The sequence below is a fragment of the Microtus pennsylvanicus genome, chromosome 7 (genome assembly GCF_037038515.1).
Source record: "Microtus pennsylvanicus isolate mMicPen1 chromosome 7, mMicPen1.hap1, whole genome shotgun sequence".
Classification (NCBI taxonomy): Eukaryota; Metazoa; Chordata; class Mammalia; order Rodentia; family Cricetidae; genus Microtus; species Microtus pennsylvanicus.
The window spans coordinates 1,485,879-1,507,205 of NC_134585.1; the positions used below are offsets into that span (position 1 = coordinate 1,485,879).

The 21,327-nt window shown below is 55.6% G+C and overlaps 2 protein-coding genes and 1 pseudogene across 2 annotated transcripts; 2 read left to right on the forward strand and 1 right to left on the reverse strand.

Annotated features, from left to right (window-relative positions):
- Positions 1–63: 63 nt before the first annotated feature.
- Positions 64–11,628, forward strand: Vars2 (valyl-tRNA synthetase 2, mitochondrial). Its single transcript, XM_075979305.1, has 29 exons — positions 64–594; positions 705–786; positions 876–976; positions 1,372–1,493; positions 1,574–1,640; positions 1,737–1,834; positions 3,123–3,204; positions 3,314–3,433; positions 3,755–3,866; positions 4,326–4,414; positions 5,103–5,193; positions 5,282–5,409; positions 5,486–5,589; positions 5,820–5,901; positions 6,549–6,625; positions 6,706–6,781; positions 6,907–7,012; positions 7,101–7,171; positions 7,267–7,392; positions 7,472–7,576; positions 7,663–7,731; positions 7,822–7,900; positions 7,995–8,122; positions 8,195–8,347; positions 8,902–9,108; positions 10,237–10,348; positions 10,462–10,637; positions 10,742–10,864; positions 11,382–11,628. The coding sequence occupies exons 1-29, from the start codon at positions 394–396 to the stop codon at positions 11,475–11,477; spliced, it is 3,183 nt and encodes a 1,060-aa protein (XP_075835420.1). The 5' UTR covers positions 64–393; the 3' UTR covers positions 11,478–11,628.
- A 589-nt stretch (positions 11,629–12,217) lies between these two features.
- Positions 12,218–13,579, forward strand: LOC142853512 (serine/threonine-protein phosphatase 2A catalytic subunit alpha isoform-like; annotated as a pseudogene).
- Positions 13,580–19,951: 6,372 nt separating this feature from the next.
- On the reverse strand, positions 19,952–20,513 carry Sfta2 (surfactant associated 2). The gene is made up of 3 exons (XM_075978698.1): positions 20,453–20,513; positions 20,180–20,268; positions 19,952–20,038 (listed from the first exon to the last, which is right to left on the reverse strand). The coding sequence occupies exons 1-3, from the start codon at positions 20,511–20,513 to the stop codon at positions 19,952–19,954; spliced, it is 237 nt and encodes a 78-aa protein (XP_075834813.1).
- Between the last annotated feature and the right edge of the window lie 814 nt (positions 20,514–21,327).

The window sequence follows — 21,327 nt, forward strand, 5'->3', positions numbered from 1 at the left end:
CAGTAAACCCTCGGAGCGAGCGTCTTCTACGCACGCGCCGGCGTGGCCCCGCCCCTGCGCGCTTGCGCACACTCGGCGGCTTGCTTGTCCGCACGCCGAATCCGCTGGGGAGTTCAGGATAGAGTGGCGTGTTGGAGGTTTGGGGGTTTCCTGGTTTCCGGACCCCAGACTTCTCTTCCGCGTGTCCGCGTCAGCGCAGGGTGACCGCCAGAGCCCCTGCCTTCTGGACGCCAAGGTTTCAGCGACCCAGAATGGTGTTGACACCATGCACTCCGCCCCCAGGCGGAAGGACAGAGTGAGAGGGTCCAGCCGCTGGGCTGGGAGTGACGGGCTGTGACCTCCTGCACCCCGGCCTCTTAATGAGCGCACCTGACTTCTTCCCAAACTCTCCCCATGTCTCATTTACCTCTGGCCTTCTTCCGGCCACCGCTTTGGGTGCTGAGGCCCTCCTGGGGTCCCTCCAGGCCCCAGCCACTGTGTACACAGCCAGAGCTCCAAGGCTCGCCCCTCTCTCGGAGGAACCGAGAAGCCAAACAGAAGCGCCTGCGGGAGAAGCAGGCGGCCCTCGAGGCTGGGCTAGCTGAGACGAGCAAGGTCAGGGGTCAGTCCTTGGGAAGGGACTGAAGGAGATCTGGTGCGGGGATCCAGATGACTGTGGTGTACTTACTGCGATCTGCAACCCCCCCCCCCATTTCCTCCCACAGTCACCTGCAGTGCCCACCAAGGCCTGGAGCCACAAGGAGGTAGTACTGTATGAAATCCCCACCGAGCCAGGTGAAAAGAAAGGTAAACTGTGGTTATGTTTTTGCGATTTTTGTTGCTCTGTGGTCTGCTGAAATGCAGCTCAGTAGTGGCTCTCTCTTCTGCTTGAACAGATGTTTCTGGGCCCCTGCCTCCTGCTTACAGTCCCCGATATGTTGAGGCAGCCTGGTACCAGTGGTGGGTGCGAGAGGGCTTCTTCAAGCCGGAGTATCAGGTCAGTGCTGGGCAGAACGGGGCTGCGAGGGCCCAGGGACCAAGTGGACAGCCCTTGAACTTTGTGGGCACAGGCCAGCTTCACAGCTCAGCTTTCTTTCCACCCCGACTGCTTTAGAGGTTTCTTTTTGCTTTCAGTACATTGGATGAAATTCTATTAATCATCATCATCATCATGATTTGTTTTTTTGAGATAGGGTCTCTATGTAGATCAGGTTGGCCTCAAACTCACCGGGATCCACCTGCCTTTGCCTCCCGAGAGCCAGGATTAAAGGTGTGATTTACTACACCTGGCCTCCTAAAGTTCTTTTTGACCTGGGCACAGCAGAGGGTGCTGTTGCCCTCCAGGTAACACACAGTCCTCTCTTGTGCCTCAGACCTCCTCATTCCTTCTAGGCGCGGCTGCCCCACGCTACAGGGGAGACCTTTTCCATGTGTATCCCACCTCCCAACGTCACTGGCTCCCTGCACATCGGTCACGCACTCACAGTAGCGATACAGGACGCGCTTGTGCGCTGGTGAGAGGACTTGGGGTGGCCGCAGTTCTGAAGGGAAGGGTGAGTGAACTCAAGGGTCCCTTCTGGTGTTTCCGTTTCAGGCACCGGATGCGTGGGGATCGCGTGCTGTGGATCCCTGGCTCAGATCACGCAGGAATTGCTACCCAGGTGGGTCTTTCGTCCCGGTTCCCTTTCTCGGTCAACGGCGCAGTCTTTATCCAAAGCACCTGACCAGCTTTTCATCTGCTCCTGATCCCACTCCAGGCTGTGGTGGAGAAACACCTGTGGAAGGAGCAGGGTGTGAGGAGACACGAGCTGAGCCGGGAAGACTTCCTCCAGGCCGTGTGGCAGTGGAAACATGGGTACGATGGTGGGGCCACTTGCATGACTGACTGGCTGAATCTTTGCTTTCTCCTGACCGGTAGCATTCGGTTCTTCCAAACCATCTCAGGGCAGAAGCTCTGGGTCTCAGCGTTTGAGGGACCGGGTGTCCAAGCTCTGTGTGTGTGTGTGTGTGTGCGCGTGTGCGCGTGTGTGTGTGTGTGCATGCATGCTGTGTTTATGTCAGAATGTAAATGTCGTATATGTGTATATTATGGATCTATGCACGTATCTGTGTTGTTGGGTTTTTTGTTGTTTTTGTTTGTTTGTTTGTTTTTTTAATCCTGTCTGCTTGTCTTATTTCCTCTTGGATTCCGTCCTCTCCCTCGCACCCGGGCCTGTCTCCTTCACGTCTGTTGTCACATGCTTTTGTCTCTCTCACTTTCTTAGGTTTTTCACCGTGTGACTGTTCCTGGGCAGGCATATACAACACAACCTGTGGCCCGTGGGCCACGTGCATCCCAGCATAGCTGTGAATTGTAAACTTATTTAACATGTTGGGGACTTGTTTTGTGTGTGTGGTTTCTTTCTTTTGCTTTATTGCACAGTCCTCAAATGTGAACTTTCAAGATGGCAATGTCGTGTTACGGTGTTGTGCAAAAAGCAGTGTCGTGTTATGATGTTGTGCAAAAGCAATGTTGTGTTATGGTGTTGTGCAAAATGAATGTATGTGTGCGCTCACAACCCATGGGCTGTAGCTTGTGTGTGTGTGTGTGTGTGTGTGTATGTATGTCTATGTCCATGTCCTCATAATCCGGGGCCACAGTGTAGACACCACAGGGTGTAGCCCAAGGCAATTATTAATCCTGCATGGCTCAAAGAAGCCAGAAATTTAGACACCCCTACGGAGACCTCTGTGCAGCTTTTAAAGCCGTGGAAAGCCCCACCCTGGATGTGTGGTTCTGTCTCCATCAGCTCCACCCTGGGTGTGTGGTTCTGTCTCCATCAGCTCCACCCTGGGTGTGTGGTTCTATCTCCATCGGCTTCCACCCTGGGTGTGTGGTTCTGTCTCCATCCGCTTCTTCCCTAGGTGTGTGGTTCTGTCTCCATCGGTTTCTACCCTGGGTGTGTGGTTCTGTCTCCATCAGATCCAGCCTGGGTGTGTGGTTCTGTCTCCATCGGCTTCTACCCTGGGTGTGTGGTTCTGTCTCCATCCGCTTCTAGCCTCTGCTGGGCCAGTGCCACGTGCTACCCGGCATTGGTGAGCATTCTTGGTTAGTGTGTGGGAGGTGCTCTGGTCATGTTTACCGATAGGAATCTCCGGTACAGGAAAGGAGGGGAGATTTATGAGCAGCTGTGCGCTCTGGGTGCCTCTCTGGACTGGGACCGAGAGTGTTTCACCATGGACGCTGTGAGTTCACGTTATAGTCGTTGTGGGTTTTCTGGGGAGGGTGTTGGGAGAGGAACGAGGGGAACCTCTGGGTTCGGCTGAGGGAGCATGTCGGGTGTCATCCTTCGAGGGCTCCTCGGCAGCTGTGACGGAAGCGTTTGTGCGACTCTACAACTCGGGATTGTTGTACCGGAGCCGTCAGCTTGTGAACTGGTCGTGCACTCTGAGATCGGCCATCTCAGACATTGAGGTGAGGAAGAGGAGGGAAGCAGGCTGGCGGGGTCAGGCCCTTGCCGCTGGCAGCTGTGTTTGCCTGTCTCAGCTCTAGACATCCTGTTGCTCCCCTCAGTCAGATGGTGGCGCTTGCCTCGCGGGGGCACTGTAAAGAGTCACAGAATTTGTACTCAGCGCAGTGCACTGCCTTGGCTTCTGAGCTCTGTGACTTTACCGTGGACGTTGGCTCGTCAGCCCTCTGGGTGGACGCCAGGGAAGCGGGACACATGGTGGTGGATATCCTGGATGTGAGCTCTGTGGAGAGGCTGCTCTCTCACCTGCCTCCTCAACCTTCCAGGTAGAGAGCCGGCCCCTGCCTGGCCGCACAGTGCTCCAGCTGCCCGGCTGCCCGACCCCTGTGTCTTTTGGGCTCCTTGCTTCTGTTGCTTTCCCTGTGGATGGCGAGCCCGGTGAGTGTCAGCCTAAAGTTGCCCTCTTTCCTCTGCTCCCCATTTTCTCGAGCACATACTGGGCCTCTGGGACCCCTGGTAGGTTCACTGCTGTGGGTCCTTACTCTGGGGGTCCTCTTCTTTGGGAACTTAGGGTTCACTCAGGAAAGAGGTGAAAGGTTAGTTCTGACTAATGATGGCACACTTGCGATCACAGTGTTTAGGAGGCAGAGGTGGGAGGATTCCAGGTTTAGGGCTCACCTGGTCTACCTAGCAAGTTCCAAGCCAGCCAGGGCAACATTGGGCCCTGTCTCAGGAAAGCACGCAAAGGAAGGTAGCTGTAGCGTGTAGTTTTTAATGCTTCAGCTGGTCGGAAGGGGGCAGGAGGCAGCATGGGGCCAGCCGGGCCTTGTCTGCTTCACCTGTGTCAGGGGAAGGCCGGGCGGTAGCTGACTGCAGGGCTTGAATGCTTGTCTCCAGGTGTGGAGATTGTGGTGGGAACCACGAGGCCCGAGACGCTGCCTGGAGACGTGGCTGTGGCCGTCCACCCCGATGACCCACGATACACAGTGAGTAACTGGAGTGGGCCTGCACCCCACACTGCACCCTTTCCTCACTTTCCCCTTCTGAGACCCCTCCTCCCAGCTCTGCGGCGGCCCAGTCTGTGCCCCCTTCTCTTTGGCTATTCTGCTTCTCCTCACGCTCAGGGTTAATCACAGCCCCCAGACCAGGCTGCTGCCCTCTGTATCCACCACGCTCATTGGCTCCTGTGCTTCCCATGGCTGCCTTTGTAGGAGCAGCGGAGGAGCTGTTCCAAGTGTCTGCTCCTTGGCTCACTCGCCAGGCCTTCTGCCTTCTGCCCTCTTGCTCTGGGGTCTCACGGGTGGACCCTCTGTCCCTCTTGCTGTGGGGTCTCACGGGCGGACCCTCTGTCCCTCTTGCTCTGGGGTCTCACGGGTGGACCCTCTGTCCCTCTTGCTGTGGGGTCTCACGGGCGGACCCTCTGTCCCTCTTGCTCTGGGGTCTCACGGGTGGACCCTCTGTCGTCCCTCTTGCTCTGGGGTCTCATGGGGCGGACCCTCTGTCCCCCTCGCTGTGGGGTCTCACGGGTGGACCCTCTGTCCCTCTCGCTCTGGGGTCTCACGGGCGGATCCTCTGTCCCTCTCGCTCTGGGGTCTCACTGGGCGGACCCTCTGTCCCTCTCGCTCTGGGGTCTCACGGGTGGACCCTGTTTCTGACACTCACCTTTCCCTTTAGCATTTACATGGGCGACAGCTCCGTCACCCTTTGACAGGACAGCTCCTCCCGCTCATCACAGACACCACTGTTGAGCCACATGTGGGCACAGGTGTGTGGAAGCCAAGGGTTCAGGGAGAGGGGGGGACACAGTGGGAGAGTCATGCGAGCGGGCACCTCACAGCAGCTCCTTCCCCCAGGGGCAGTGAAGGTGACCCCGGCTCACAGTCCAGCGGATGCCGAGATGGGGGCCCGGCACGGCCTGACCCCACTGAGCGTCATCGCAGAGGATGGGACAATGACGTCCCTGTGTGGAGACTGGCTGCAGGTGGGGCCCGTCTTGGTGCTCCCCATCTCCTGTGGGCACTCTCCACCCTGCCTCATCCTGTCTGTCACCTCCCCAGGGTCTTCACCGATTTGTGGCCCGGGAAAAGATTATGTGCGCGCTGAGGGAGCGGGGGTTGCTCCGGGGCCTGCAGGAGCACCCCATGGTGCTGCCTCTCTGCAGGTAGGGCCGTTTGTCCTCCACTGGGGGCCGTCCCGAAAGGGGGTGAGCTCTGTGCCGGGGCTTCTGTTTGAGTCGGGGTCTTGATCGTGTAATCTGAGCTGGCCTGGAACTCCCTGCCTCAGTCTCTCTGGTGTTAGGATTATAAAGGGGCACCACCAGTCCAGGGTCCTGTGAGATTTTGGCCCCAGCTGCTCCCTAGCACATGGGTCCTAACCCTGCCACCCTTGCAGCCGTTCCGGGGACGTGGTAGAATACCTGCTGAAATGCCAGTGGTTTGTCCGCTGCCAGGAAATGGGGGACCGAGCTGCCAAGGTAAGGCCCAGTATGGGGAGGAGGGGAGCCTCCGAGGATCATGGTGAAACACAGACTGGGATCCGTCCTAAAGGCTCTGTGGCAATGGAGGCAGGTGGCCCGAGCGGGCTGCCATGCACCCTTGTTCTTGGACAGAATTCAAGGCCCTTTCTGTTTGTTTTTTTCCCCCCGCGAGACAGGGTTTCTCTGTGGCTTTGGAGCCTGTCCTGGAACTAGCTCTTGTAGTCCAGGCTGGCCTCAAACTCAGAGATCCACCTGCCTCTGCCTCCCAAGTGCTGGGATTAAAGGCATGTGCCACCACCGCCTGGCTTCTTTCCTTGACCGGCAAAAGCTCTGGCTGCCACACTTGGTGCTGGAAGAGAACAAGTTGACCTATGACCTCTATGTGTGTATACATACATGGACATATTTTCTAAAACTTAAATTATTTAATCGCCTGTGTGTTATGTACACAGGTGGAGATGAGAGGCTAAAGTGTGGAGTGGGTTCTTCTGTGGGGCTAGAATTCAGGCTGTCGCTCTGTAAGCCAAGCAAGCTCTTTGCCTGCTGAGCCATCACACTGGCGGGACTGGAACAGACTGACCTCACACTCAGAGGCCCACCTGCCTGTGACTGGGATTAAAGGCGTGGGCCACCTCTATTTCCAGGCTGTGGAGTCAGGGGCTCTGGAGCTCTGGCCTGCCTTCCACCAGAAGAGCTGGCAGCACTGGTTTTCCCACATCGGGTAAGGGGGGCGCTCATGAAGGTGGGGAGGGGGAGGACCACTGGGCACATCGAGGCATCAGCTGGGATCATCTTTGGCAGGGACTGGTGTGTCTCCCGGCAGCTGTGGTGGGGCCATCGGATCCCGGCCTACATGGTGGTTGGAGAGAAGGCAGAGGTCGGTGAGCAGCAGCTGGTGTGGAAGGAAGCCCCAGGCGGGGAACTCGGAGCCCAATGTGTGACAGTACCCCCAGGCGGTTTCTTCTAGAGAGCCTGCAGCATTAATCCCGTGCTTTTTTTCAGGATGACGGGAAGGAATGTTGGGTGGTTGGGCGGTCAGAGGCTGAGGCCAGAGCTGTAGCAGCAAAGCTGACCGGGAGACCAGGAGCAGAACTGACCCTGGAGAGGGGTGAGTGTGTGGCTGAATCTGTGAGGGGCACTGGGACTGGCAGCAGCAGCCAAAGGTTCTAGCTGTCCCCATTCCGTTCTGTCCCCAGACCCTGACGTCCTGGACACTTGGTTCTCCTCGGCTCTTTTCCCCTTTTCTGCCCTGGGTTGGCCCCAAGAGGTGAGGTGGTTAAAGCAGAAAGCATGCGGGTGGGCACCACAGGTGGACAGAGCCGGCCAAGGCGGCCGTGGCCCTTACTGCTTATCCTGTCCTAGACGCCAGACCTCGCTCGTTTCTATCCCCTTTCACTGTTGGAAACCGGCAGTGACCTCCTGCTGTTCTGGGTGAGCCGCATGGTCATGCTGGGGACCCAGCTCACTGGGCAGCTCCCATTCAGCAAGGTAATGTACTCTAGTGCCCCACATGCCCAGTCTGCCCCTGGTCCCTAAGCCCTTCTGCTGACCCCCTCCATGTCTCCAGGTGCTTCTCCATTCCATGGTTCGAGACAGGCAAGGCCGGAAGATGAGCAAGTCCCTGGGGAATGTGCTAGACCCACGGGATATCATTAGCGGGCAAGAGCTGCAGGTAAGGACAAAGACTTCAGCTCAAGGGATGAAGAGGTCAGAGGGGAGCACAGGGAGCATGGTCCATGAACTCGTCACTCGCCCCAGGTGCTACAGGCCAAGCTGAGAGATGGCAATTTGGACCCGGGAGAGCTGGCCATTGCAGCCGCAGCACAGGTAAGACCCATGGCCAGGCCTCTAACGTGGCTGCCAGCTTTCCCTGCAGCCTTGAAGGCACTGGCCACCTCTGTCTTCCTTTGGTTGCAGAAAAAGGACTTTCCTCATGGGATCCCTGAGTGTGGGACAGATGCCCTGAGGTTTGCGTTGTGCTCTCATGGAATCCTGGGTGAGCCTTGGCGGCTGGCATGGCAGAGGGCCCCTGTGTGGACAGCCAGCCCTGCTTGCTGAGGACAGGGAGACTCCTGTTTCTTTCCCTCCAGGGGGCAACCTGCACCTGTCTGTCTCTGAGGTCCTGAACTACCGCCATTTCTGCAACAAGCTCTGGAACGCCCTGCGCTTTATCCTCCGTGCCCTGGGGGAGAACTTTGTACCCCAGCCAGCAGAGAAGGTGGGAGACGGCAGCCTGGAGTGACCGGGGACAGGGCCCAGCCATCCGGGTCCTCATGGCGCCTGCTTGCAGGTGTCTCCCTCCTCCGCCATGGACGCCTGGATTCTGAGCCGCCTGGCCTTTGCAGCCCACGAGTGTGAGAGGGGCTTCCTCAGCCGGGATCTGTCGCTCGTCACCCACACCCTGTATCATTTCTGGCTCCACAACCTCTGTGATGTCTACCTGGTGAGTGGTAGGGCAGGGCCTAGAGTTTCCAGAGTTCTGGGGTGCGTGCACCTGTTCCTCCTTCACTGCCTGGCCCCTGGAGTGCAGCCCAGCACTGCTGCCTGTCAAGGTTGCTTCAGCCACTCCAGCTGCTGCGTCCTAGGGGGACTGTGTGATGGGTTTCAGACCAGGGTCTCTAAGCATTGTCCATGACAGTCACCCAGAGTGCTTGCCTGCCTAAGTTCCCCACTCAGGGTCACTCAGGGCATGCAGCGGTGGCTGTGGGCTGGTCTCCCTCGCTGTTTCTCAGTCTTGTTCCAGGGCAGAGGACTTGGTGCATCGGACACTTCTGTCCCCAGCCCTGCAGGGAAAAAAAAACTGTCCCACTTTCTCTCCCACACCTCTGGGAAACACTGCACGGGGCCCTGTTCACATGCACATCCAGGGATAGCATGGTGTTGGTGATGCTCAGGACCTTAGCATGTACCCCAGCCCAGGAGCTGGTCCCACCGGCACAGCAGTGACAGGCAGGCAAAATGCGGTGTGGCTGTTCTACCTGTCAGCTTCCTCCCTAGGAAGCGGTAAAGCCAGTGTTGTCGAAGGTTCCATGTCCCCCAGGACCCCCTCAGGTCCTGTTCTCCTGCGCCGATGTTGGTCTGCGCCTCCTCGCCCCACTGATGCCCTTCCTGGCAGAAGAACTTTGGCAAAGACTGCCCCCCAGGCAAGGTGGTCCCCTTGCCCCCAGCATCTGTGTGGCCCCCTACCCCAGTGCCCACAGCCTGGTAAGTCAGGGTTAGGGGTGGAGGGGTAGCCTTGCGATGGCTGAAGGTTGTGGGGCCACTGCCACTTAACCATGGGGCTTTTCACATGAGTTCCAACTCAGGTTACCACGCTTGCCTGGCAGGCATTACCTGCTGAGCCATTTCCCAGCCTTGTTTTTTGTTTTTCCCATTTTGAGACAGGGTCTATGTAGCTGGGCTGTCCTGGAGCTCACTGTATAGACCCGCCTACCTCTCTGCCAAGTGCTGGAATTCAGGGCATGTGCCACCATGTCGGGCACTACTGTTTCTATACTGTCTCACTAAATTGATTCGTACCTCTAATCCTAGCACTTGGGAGGCAGAGGCAGGAGGATTTTGGTGTTTGTTTTTTTTCGAGACAGTGTTTCTCTGCAGCTTTGGTGACTGTCCCGGAACTAGCGCTTGTAGACCAGGCTGGTCTCGAACTCACAGAGATCCGCCTGCCTCTGCCTCCCGAGTGCTGGGATTAAAGGCATGCGCCACCACTGCCCGGCAGCAGGAGGATTTTGTAAGTTTGAGGCCAGCGTGGTCTACATATCAAGTTCCAGGACTACATAGAGGGGAAAGGCCGGGCAGTGGTGGTGCGCGCCTTTAACCCCAGAACTTGGGAGGCAAAGGCAGCTGGAGCTCAGTAAGTTCGAGGACAGCCTGGACTGTTACACAGAGAAACCCTGTCTCAAAAAACAAAACAAAGAGGTGGGGGGGAGTCTGAGACTAGAGAGGTGGCTCAGCAGCTAAGAGCATCTGTTCTTGCAGACGACCAGGGTTTGATTCCCAGCAGCCGCACTGTGGCTCTCAACTGTAACCCCAGTTCCAAGAGATCCCGCAGGTGTGCATATGCTGTACCGAGTACTTGCTTGCAGAACATTCAAAGTAAAACTGTTCATGATTTGAACCTGACACTGGGCTTTGTGTCTTGATAGTATTTGGATTTCTCGCCCAGTGGGGATTGGTTGGTACTGCAGAGTGAGTACAGTCATCAACTACTGGTCGTGCATTCCCGGAGATGGTGGTGCCCTGCTCCTGCAGGCGGAGCGCTGTTCTCATTGATGAGGCAGGTGGAGCGGGTGCAGCAGCAGCAGCAGTGCTGACTCTGGGTTTTCTCACCAGGAGTCCTGGCGCCAGCCCCAGCTGGAACGCTGCTTCTCCAGGGTCCAAGAGGTTGTCCAGGCACTACGGGCCCTCCGAGCCACCTACCATCTCACAAAAGCCCGACCCCAAGGTGAGGCTGGTCCTGGGTGTCGTCATGAAGGGGCTGTCAGGGAAGGGCAGCCAAGGGTGGGGTGGGAGCTGATGGCCTCACTGACCCTGACTCACTGTCCCTGCCTCCACTAGTGCTGCTCCAGAGCTCAGATCCAGAAGAACAGGGCCTATTCCAGCCCTTCCTGGAGCCCCTGAGCACCCTGAGCCACTGTGGGGCTGTAGGGTTCCTGCCCCCAGGGGCAGCAGCTCCCTCCAGCTGGGCCCTCGCCCCACTGAATGACACCATTAAGATCTACATGGAGCTGCAGGTGAGCAGAGGAAACTGGAGGGATCTCAGAAGAGGATGAAGGGGAGGGTCTCAGGGTGGAAGCTGCAGGCTGCCGGTGTCTCAGCCCTCACTCCTGATGTCTAGGGCCTGGTGGACCCCCAGAGCCAGCTACCTCGGCTCGCTGCCCGGAGGCAGAAGTTACAGAAACAGCTCGCTGACCTCTTGAATCGGACTGCGTCAGAGGGGGTTGCAGAGAGGCAGCAGAGGGTAGGTGAGGAAGCCCAAGCCCTGGCGGGGATGGTGTGGAGCCGGCTCACCCATTCTCGTCCTCCTCGGCCAGCGGGGATGGTGCGGAGCCGGCTCACCCATTCTCGTCCTCCTCGGCCAGCGGGGATGGTGCGGAGCCGGCTCACCCATTCTCGTCCTCCTCGGCCAGCGGGGATGGTGTGGAGCCGGCTCACCCATTCTCGTCCTCCTCCTCGGCCAGCGGGGATGGTGCGGAGCCGGCTCACCCATTCTCGTCCTCCTCCTCGTCCAGCGGGGATGGTGTGGAGCCGGCTCACCCATTCTCGTCCTCCTCCTCGTCCAGCGGGGATGGTGCGGAGCCGGCTCACCCATTCTCGTCCTCCTCCTCGTCCAGCGGGGATGGTGTGGAGCCGGCTCACCCATTCTCGTCCTCCTCGGCCAGCGGGGATGGTGTGGAGCCGGCTCACCCATTCTCGTCCTCCTCGGCCAGCGGGGATGGTGCGGAGCCGGCTCACCCATTCTCGTCCTCCTCGTCCAGCTTTCCTCCCTCCGCCTGGAGTTGTCAAAGCTGGACCAAGCAGCCTCCCACCTCCAGCAGCTGATAGAAGAGACGCCCAGCGCCAGGGAGCTCTGAGCCCCACTTGCACCATGCCAGCCTTCCTTCCCAGACCTGTGGTGCAGGGCGGCCTCAGAAGTGACCCGTGTGCCTTCCTTGTCTTGTAAAGGAAGCAGACCTGAAGTCCCCACAACGCAAGAATGAGGAGAGGGAGATAAAATGATGAAACCCCAAATATACCGCGTGTGATCCTTTCTCTCCCTTGCTCTGGGAAGAGGGCGGCTGCCCTGGCGCTCTGGTGTGACACTGGTTCCAACAGTTCCCTAAAGTTAGAGGCAGGGCCCTGGTGACCCTGTGCCTAGAGGCTGATACTTTTTTCTGGGCTTTAGGGCGATAAGGACTCTGGGGAGCACAGACGTACTCAGTGTCTGAGTTCCATGCAGATGCCGGCAGCCACCTGCACCCAAATGCCTCACCTCAGTGAAACTCAGAGCCTGCTCAGCCCCTCTGCACAGAGGGACTCAGGGTAGATGTTTGTGTTGAGCCTTCTGTGGCTGGGTCTTCTGTCACTCCTGATACCTAAGAACAGACTCCTGTGGGCTTTAGCTTCATCTGGACACAGCCAGAGAATGGAAGGAACTCACCCAGCTCACCAACAGGGACTCAGCCTAGCTGACCCAGCACCCCGGCTCCGGTGCAGCGCTTTCTGCTGCAGTAACCACATTTCAAACACGACGGTTGCTCTGACGCATGCTCCTATTGCTGGGCAGAAGGGCAGGACTCGGCTGCCACCTGACACATTAGCTCCAGTTGCTGCCATGCGTCTGCATGCTTATCGAAGGAAGCAGACAGGTCTCCTGGTTTTCCCCCCTCTGGGTTCAGTGGGTGATAGTTTAAAAGTCATCAAATGCAGACTGGAGAGAGATGGCTCAGTTCCCAGCACCCACATGGCAGTTCTAGGGAACCCAACATCCATGGCAAAACACCAATGCAGACAAAAATTTTAAAAGTCACTGAACGCGAGGGACAAAGGGAAGACAAGGGAACTGAGTGTGTTGAAATATAAAAGGGTCAAGAATCTTAGATGGGGTTAAGCAAAGACTTCTGGGAGGTTCAAGAATAGCCAAGTTGGGGCAGCTACCCTTACAGAAAGTCCTGAGCTAGGGAGAGCAGAGGAGGAGGGCCAGCAGGGCAGGTGCTAGCGCCTAGCATCCACCAGGGGGCGCACAAAGCATGGGGCGTGGAGGCCTGTGGCCCAGGTGCAGGGGCCGGGCTCACGGGAGCAAGGCAGAGCGGCAGCTGGTTCATCATCACGGACAATAAGTTATCTACCAAGGAGCTGGACCAGAGCAGCGAGCACAAGCAGCGTTCTGAGTCCCAGGTCAAGAGCCTGCGGGAAAGCTAAAGAAATCCTGACAAAGGAATCCAACCTGCAGAGGTTCCATGTCTGGTCACTGTGTGGGGATGTACATGGGCAATTTCATGACCTCCGGAACTCTTTAGAAGGGTGGTAAATCAGATACAAATGACTTGTTTATGGGAGACTATGTGGAGGAGGATACTACTCAGTTGAAACAGTTACATTGCTTGTAGCTAGCTCTTAAGATTTGTTTCCATGAGCAGAATCACGACAGCACACAGATCACACAAGTTTATGGCTAATACAGAAATGCAAACGCTTGGAAATACTTCAGACCCTTTCGACTATCTTCCTCTCACTGCCTAGGTGGATGGGCAGATCTGTCTACCATCCACAGACACACCTTGTAGACCTGAGACACGGGTCATCCTTGAAACTAGAATGCCCCCTTTACGGTGTTCGGGGGCAGCTTACGCCCCAGCTCTTGGGATCTCTCAGCTGCTGGCCCACCAGAAATCACTCCCCTGCCATCAGGGTCTCATGCCCAGAGCAGCTTCAGGCTGCTCAGAGCAGAGGAAAACAAGTTGTTTACAGGAAACTCAGGGTCTGGTGGTCCGCAGTCCCTAACAACACTGGATCACATCTGAGCACTTGATCACCTCACGAGGGTCCAATGTGTGACTTGCTGTGGTCAGATCCAGGTGACTGTGGCGGCTGGGGGATATCTCCTTGAGGAGCTAGTTATATCCTTGGCCAAGATATTTCTGAGACATTTAATCATGCCAATAGCTGTATGTTGGTGTTCAGAGCTCACCAGTAACTCCAAAGTGTCAGAAAATAGTTAACATTCAAAAAACTTTTTACACGGACCAAAAGATGTGCCTTATAAAAATACAAAGCCTCTTGTCATCAACAGCCATGACCACTTTAGAACAAACCAGTTGATTGCATGCTAACGCGACATTGTTGGTCAAGAATCCAGTTTCTACCTGGATGCAAACATTAACACCTGAGTGCAGCTGACTCCCACTTAGCTGTGGCTTACTCAGCATGACTGTAAACAACAGCAAACAATCACTGGGGCTTAGTGAAAGTTTTAAATAAGCACCCAGGCCTTCCCTCTAGCTGTTTCTTTTCAGGGATACCATTTAGTTTAATTGTGTGATTTGTCTGCGCACACGTTGTACTTTGTTGTCAGAAACCCTGGTGAGTTGTTTGGATGAAACCGTTTCCCTCCTCTAAGATGATGTCACTGCACAAGTCACCTCAAGGCTTTCATAACTGGAGAAAGGAGAGAGAGAGAAAGAAAAGAATAGCCAAGTTGGTGGCCGGGGAAAGAGTGTTCCTCAGAGAAAAGCTGAGATGGGGCACACAAAAGAAAGCCCAAAGGAGGTGAGATAGCAGAAGGGTGTGGTAGGGAGCTGTGCCGTGGCCAGCTACTCAACTGCAGGAGTTCCCTCAAACTGGCTAGCGGCTGCTGCAGGGGTCCAGTTATAAAGCGTCTCGTTACAGAGGTTTGTATCGTGGGGCTCTTTGAAGGGCTGGACTTCCCTCCAGAATGGAAACCCTTTCCTCAAGGATATTAATATCTGCCCCCCCTTGCATCATGTCGGATAGAATATCATCATATAGCCAGCCAAGCTGCAGAGGGAGGCAGGAGGTGTTCCTTAGGCGCCAGGTACCAGCTCAGTTCCGTGGCCCTAGGGAAGGAGAATGGCCGCTGGTCTTTGCCAAGCCTACTGTCCCATTATCAGCCACAGCTGACAGTGTCCATGGTGCCCACCTCCTGTTTGGTCCCCAGATGTGCAGGCTGGAGGCTTTTGGAGAGAACTGGTTATTCAAGCGCCACACTAGAGACTAGTATCACTGAAACGGGTTGCATGCATGAGTTCTTTTGCATCCTGCCTGCAAGGTTTCAGACATGCTGGGCCTGCATCCAGACCAGAGCATTTGCCAGTCACTCTGCCCACTTACCAAAAGGAACTGGCTGTTCATCATGAGGCCAAGGGTTTAAGGCAGAAAGCAGTCATAGGGTGAGATCCTTAAAGTGATCTCAAACTATGCCTGGAGGGGCAGGGGCTTCCAGCTGGGAGGAAAAGTCATGGTCCCAAGGATAGAAGAGCCCATGGCACAAACATGGATACCAAAAGGACACTCCTGGGGCTGGAGAGATGGCTCAGAGGTTAGGAGCATTGCCTGTGCTTCCAAAGGTCCTGAGTTCAATTCCCAGCAACCACATGGTGGCTCTCAACCATCTGTAATGGGGTCTGGTGCCCTCTTCTGGCCTGCAGGCATACACACAGACAGAGTATTGTATACATAATCAATAAATAAAATATTTAAAAAAAATAAAAGTAGCCGGGCGGTGGTGGCGCACGCCTTTAATCCCAGCACTCGGGAGGCAGAGGCAGGCGGATCTCTGTGAGTTCGAGACCAGCCTGGTCTACAAGAGCTAGTTCCAGGACAGGCTCCAAAACCACAGAGAAACCCTGTCTCGAAAAACCAAAAATAAATAAATAAATAAATTAAATTAAAAAAAGGACACTCCTGACCACTCGAATAGTAATATCCTCCAACCTCCAGAGCTGCCCCGACCACAGTGACCAGACAGAGGCCATCCTTCAACCTCCGGATCTGCCTCGACCACAGTGACCAGACAGAGGCCATCCTCCAACCTCCGGATCTGCCTCGACCACAGTGACCAGACAGAGGCCATCCTCCAACCTCCGGATCTGCCTCGACCACAGTGACCAGACAGAGGCCATCCTCCAACCTCCGGAGCTGCCCCGACCACAGTGACCAGACAGAGGCCATCCTCCTTCCATCCTCTGGAGCTGCTCCGGCCAGTGAACAGACAGAGGCTAAGGAATGGCACCTGAGGTGGAAAGGACCAGCTGAACAGGGTAGTCCATCAGAAGCTACATTCCCCTCTAACCAGGAAACTGGAACCTAGAAAGAATGGACTGTGGGTGCTCAAAGGGCCCTGCTAGCCTCCTTGTTTTTGCCACCCTGCAGAAGCCAGCAGTCCCTGCTACCCTAACTGTGCCCTTGTTTCTGGTGCTGCCAGGAAAGCGCCTCCTTAATTGACAGCTCCTAGCTAAAACGAAGGGCTTAATGATTCTGCAACAGTTTATCAAACTTCACAAGCAAGAAACCCCTCCTCCCACCAGCCAGCTCTCACCCACGCCAGCATCCACTCACAGGTGCAGACCTCTCGGTTTTTACATACTGATATTTTCTACTAGACGCCATTGGGGGAAAAAAAGTCCTCCAGTTTATATTAAGGTCAGGTCCGTGTGCAGAAAAACACCAGGTGTTCCCTTCTTAGACCCACGATCAGTCCTAGGAAGGACCATGGGAATCTCTGCTGATGAGGGCCATCTGTAGGCAAGAGACACTGAAACATCTTCCAGACCTTGCCAGAGCATCCTCTTGGGATTTTACTGACCTGGTATGTCAGTACCCTCTCCTTTCTCAGTAGGACCAAAGAGAAAAGGGGGAGTTTATTCAGATTAATGAATTCCCTTGCCAAAAAAAAAAAAAAAAACAAAAACAAAAAAAAAACCCACCACTCAAAACAAAACCGGGGTAAACATTCCATCGAACCATCTTTCCTCCTCAAGTCTATAATCTGTAAGCAAGCCCAGCACCTGGGGTGAATTATTTATCACATGTACCTGTGATCTAGAGAATACAGAAGCCCCCCCCCCCGCCGCCTGTTTATGTTATAGCAACTGGAAATTAAAAACAAAAGTGGATGCCCAGGGTGTGAGGGGGCAGAAACAGGCAGCAAAGAGGAAAAAAAATAGAAGCCTGGAGATGTGGGGTGGAAAGAGCTGGTGTGAAGACCCAGCGGAAGCCGCAGCTCCAGCCTCCCCTAGCAGACTGAGCCTCCCCCAGCCGACCGAGCCTCCCCCGGGCACAGAGCCTCTCCCCCGGTCGACCGAGCCTAGCAGTTACTGCTAGCAGCTTGGCTAGAATCTGACCCTAGGCTGCTGCAAACCTCAGTGCTGGGGATGGAACCCAGGCCCTGTGCAAGACTAGGCAAGCCTTCAACCCGTAAGCCAGATCCACAGCCCTACAGCCTGTTTTTCCAGCCACAGGACACTCGAAGTTCAGGGTCTCAGCAAGGGGAGTGGGGAGCACTGCACACACAATAGGGCTGGGGGTGGGGGATGTCTGGCGTGGGGAGATCCTGATTTAGAGGATGGGGTAGGGTGGAGAGGTCATTTGTCCCGTTACTTCAACAGTAGCCATTTGGGTTCTGAACAAACAACAAAAGCCGTCGGGGTAGCAGCATGCAACAAAGCCTTCCTGCCCCTAAGAGACCCCTGACCGCCTCACCTGTCGCTGCCTCCACTTTCAGACACTTCCAACTCAAAGCAAGTTTGCCACCTCTTTCCTCTGCCTCAAGACCGCTCTGAATTCTCCAAAGTTACAACAGCTTAGGAAGCAGTGCAGAGAAACGACTCAGCTCTTCAGAAAACCTAGGTTTTCATTCCCAGCACCCAGGTCTGGGGCACACAACTGCCTGTGACTCCAGGGGATGTCTCTGGCTTCTGCGGGGCGCAGGCGTTAACGCGCCGGTAAAGCTGAGTCTTCCCTACCCCCAATACAGCCCACCTCCAGGTGCCCGCACTTGAGGAAGCTAAGGCCCTACCCCATGGTCCTTTCTCAGGTGTGCTGAGTGAGGAACCTGCCCGCTGCAACCCTTCCTTCCCAGTACCTTGGGGCCTGGTTTGTCCTGTCTCTGCTTAGGAGTGGTGACTTAACCCGCCACCGTGGTTCTCAAGAGAGAAATCTCTAGCTGGTCATGTAGGAGCTGCTGAGTGTGTCCTCTGGAGAACTGAACACCGGGGAAAGATAAAACACAAAGCTGCAGAATCAGAAAAATAACAGCCCCAAAGTTGATCATCTACTAACGGGAGCTGGCTTGGGTGTTATATAAGGTCCCTGGGTCCGCCCCCTTTCACCTATTGGCCCTTTTTAGAAACCCCGCCCCCATGCCATCCTGCCATTTCTTCTTGCAATGTCTTCTGGGAACAAGAAACCCCCACCTCAGGGAGATTTTCATTTTCCTTGTCCCCCTCACAACTGCGGTGAACCCCAAGGCGGTATCTCCACTGCTATAGGGAAAGAATCCAGAAGCTACGCGCTGATGAGCCCAGGCCTTGAGCACTAGGAGCTGGACAGAACAGACGTCTGTCTGCTCCTCAAGCCCCTAGCTCACCTGGAGTCTGCACGCCTGACCCGTGGGGGCCACTTCCCTCCTGGGGCAGTCCAAGCGCAAGTCATAGAACACCGGGGTCCCCCGGGGACCTATGGGTTACCTCTCCTTGATGCTGCATGTTCCAAGACAGCCAGAGGAGAAGAGAGGCAGAGCAAAATGTCTGCTTCTGCTTCCTTCCCATCTGTGCGTCCTCGGCTTCAGAGATGTTCTCTCTGGGCTTCAGAGATGTTCTCCCTGGAGTATCTTCCACACGAGTCAGCTCTTACGTGGGGTGACGGTGGCATGGGTGGAGACCGGGAAGGACAGTAGCAGTCATCCCAACCCTCCCAAGGGGTCAGTCAGGTCTAAGGTTACAGGATTTAGTCAGTTTTTGAGACAGGGTTCCACTATGTAGCCTTGGCGTTATGCCCGGATCATGGGGACCCCCAAAAGACCACCAGGGAGACTAAGCTTGAGCTTAGTCTGTCTGAGGCAGAGAAGAGAGCCGAGCGCTCCGAGCCCAGTTGGGGTGGGGTTTTCATCATAGTAAAAGTTGGAGTGAGGAGATTCCTAAGGTTCAGGACCCCTGATTGGGTGACATTTGTCTAGAGGTGTCTGGGTGAAAGGGATGGATGCGTGCTGGGCTAAGGAACCTGGCAATCCTATCTACAGTGGCTGGAAAGGCAGGTATTGTCCCCTTGGATACTGATTGGTCCGTTCCTGGGTGGTACCTGGGTAGTCTCAGTTTGTGGTCTTTCCTGGAGTCAGGCATTGCTTAGGGTAAACAGAAACTTGGGCCTACTTTCTGGGGGGTCTCACTGCTGCTTGGGTCCCACACCTACCTGTCCTGGAACTCGCTCTGGAAACCAGGATGGACTCAAACTCAGAGATCTGCCTGCCTCTACCTCCCGTGTGCTGGGATCAAAGGTGTGCACCTATAGGCCCAGCTCAAGATAATCTTGAGGAAGGCAGTAGGGTAAAAGTAGAAAGAGGCATCTGGGTACCTGGCAGGATTTGAACTGATTTACTCTGACATCAGTCTGTCCCAAATGTGCCCACCTACAGTATGGCAGGCTCTGCGACCCATCCTCTCGAGTCTACCGACATTGTTCTCAGAGGAGTCCTAGCATGCAGGCTTTGCCACCACCCCCATCTTGTGAGTAGAAGCTTGAAGAGGACCCACCCTTCGAGGACACCTGTGATCCCAGGTTCACATGTCAGGTGTCACACACTCCTCTAAGGGCTGCCTCCCTCCAGCCTCCGGAACTGGAACTCGAACTTGCTGGCTACTTCTCAGCTTCACCCCTCCCTTGCCTCTGAGCTCCCTCTACCCCGCTCTCCACCCTGACCAGCCATGAAGGCCAGTAGGACCCAGGGCCAATGGGCTGTGTATGTCCTGAGATGTTCTGTCCGCATTCCAAGGGGTTCCTGGACCTACAGCCCCGAAGCTTAGGACAAGAGGCTGCAATTAAAATCTTCCTTAAATAAACTAAGACATCTGTATGGCACCTGGTTTCATGGCGGCTGTTGGACCTCAGGATAACAATGCTCTCTGGTCTGGATTTTCTCTTGTAAAAGAAGATACTCTTTCAGAGCATTCGGGAAAAGCCGGGGACAAGGAGGACCACAGCCGGAGAGGTGTTCCCTCTGTCTGTCTGTCGTCTGTCTGAAGTTATCTCACTCCTAATATTCTAGGCTTCCATGATGTACAGAGAGTTAGCACCTCTGCTCAGAGAACAGGAGAATCACTCCACCCAGATGCTGGCATGCCCTGTGCTCACAGACCCAGACGCTGGCATGTGCTGTGCACACAGACCCAGACGCTGGCATGTCCTGTGCTCACAGACCCACTGCACACACCAGGCCAGTCATTAGATCCCACCTGTTTATTAGCATGTGGTATGGCGGCGAGGGCCTGCTAGGTCAAGGCCGGCTCACTTCTGTTACCCACTCCTCAGAGCTGAAAGCTGAATTTAGCTGCCCTCAAGTTTTGCAGGTGAGATGGTGTAGTGGCCCCTTGTGATGGAGGGTCATGTTGGTCCCCGATGGGAGGTGGAGGAGGAGGCAGATCTGGGGAACAAAAGTGAGTAGAGGTTGAGCTGCAGATGGTACCCCACTCTCTCCCCCTCCCCCGTGACTCAGGCAGCCCGAGCAGAGACCCGCAGGAGCTCAGAGAAGCACACAGCACCCCATCCCCTTTCTAAGAACTACCTTTTGGAGCATGCCCAGGAAGCTGGAGTCCTGGGAGGCCTTGGCCTGGAAAACCTCCGCCAACTTTACTTTCAGAATAACCTTTGGTCCTGGGAAACCAAAAATGTGATTCAGGGCCCAAGAGTCAGGGTCATGATACCTCCTGGTGTGTGTGGGGGGGCATGTCCCCTGCCTCCGCCCCAGACTCCCTTTCCTCCAGTGCTGCCCCATCAGATCAGGGACTCAGTACCAAGGAATCCTCCCCCCCTCTCGTGTCCACCCTCCAGCCCTCACCTGTTGCATGTGAGGTGTTGAGGAGAGCCAAGAGGAGGAAGAGGGGCATCGAAGACCCCATTGTGGCTACCTCACTTCTCCCACGGCAGAAGGGAAATGGAAACAGCCACTCTTTACCTGGGCCCTCAGCACTGGTGTGGGGGGCACTAAGAGACCCGGCAACTGGATTTTCCAGTTCTCCCAGAGTGGTTCCCATGACCCTGGAGAGGGCCACTCACTGGCTCCTGGGTAATGTGGAGGGGTACCCCCCCATTGTTTGCTTCAGACCTCAGAGGAGAGAGAGGTAGGGACAAGTGGGGGCCCTCCTGCAAGTGCCAGGCCCCACCCAAGCCTGGGTCCCTCAGAGGTTCTTGAGGGATTAATGATTAACTGTCCTTAGCTGTCATCATCCCTGCCAGAGAAGGGCTCTGGAATGTGCACCCCAAAGGGAGGGGTGGGTGGGGCCTCACCGGGTCCCTCTTGGTGTCTTGACAACCCAGTCTCCGTGGCTTGCCAGGTGGGAAACCTGGGCAGCGGAGAGCTTCCATCTTTGAGATTTCATTTCTATTTTGTCTTCTGTGAGTGAGTGTTTTGCCTGCATGTGTGTATGAGCGCCACGTGTGTGCAGTGCTCACAGAGACCAGAAGAAGGCATCGGATCCCTCTGTAACCAGAGTTACAGACGGTTGTGAGCTACCATACAGGAATCAAACCCAGGTCCTTTGGAAGAAGAGCAACAAGAGCTCTTAACCCCTGAGCCGTCTCTCCAGCCCCCATGCCGGGCTTTTTATGTGGGTGCTGGAGATAGAACTCAGGCCCTTTTGCTCGTACAGCAAACACTTTACCAATGAACCAATGATAATTCCTAAACGGTAACGTGTGGCAGGTGTGAACCAC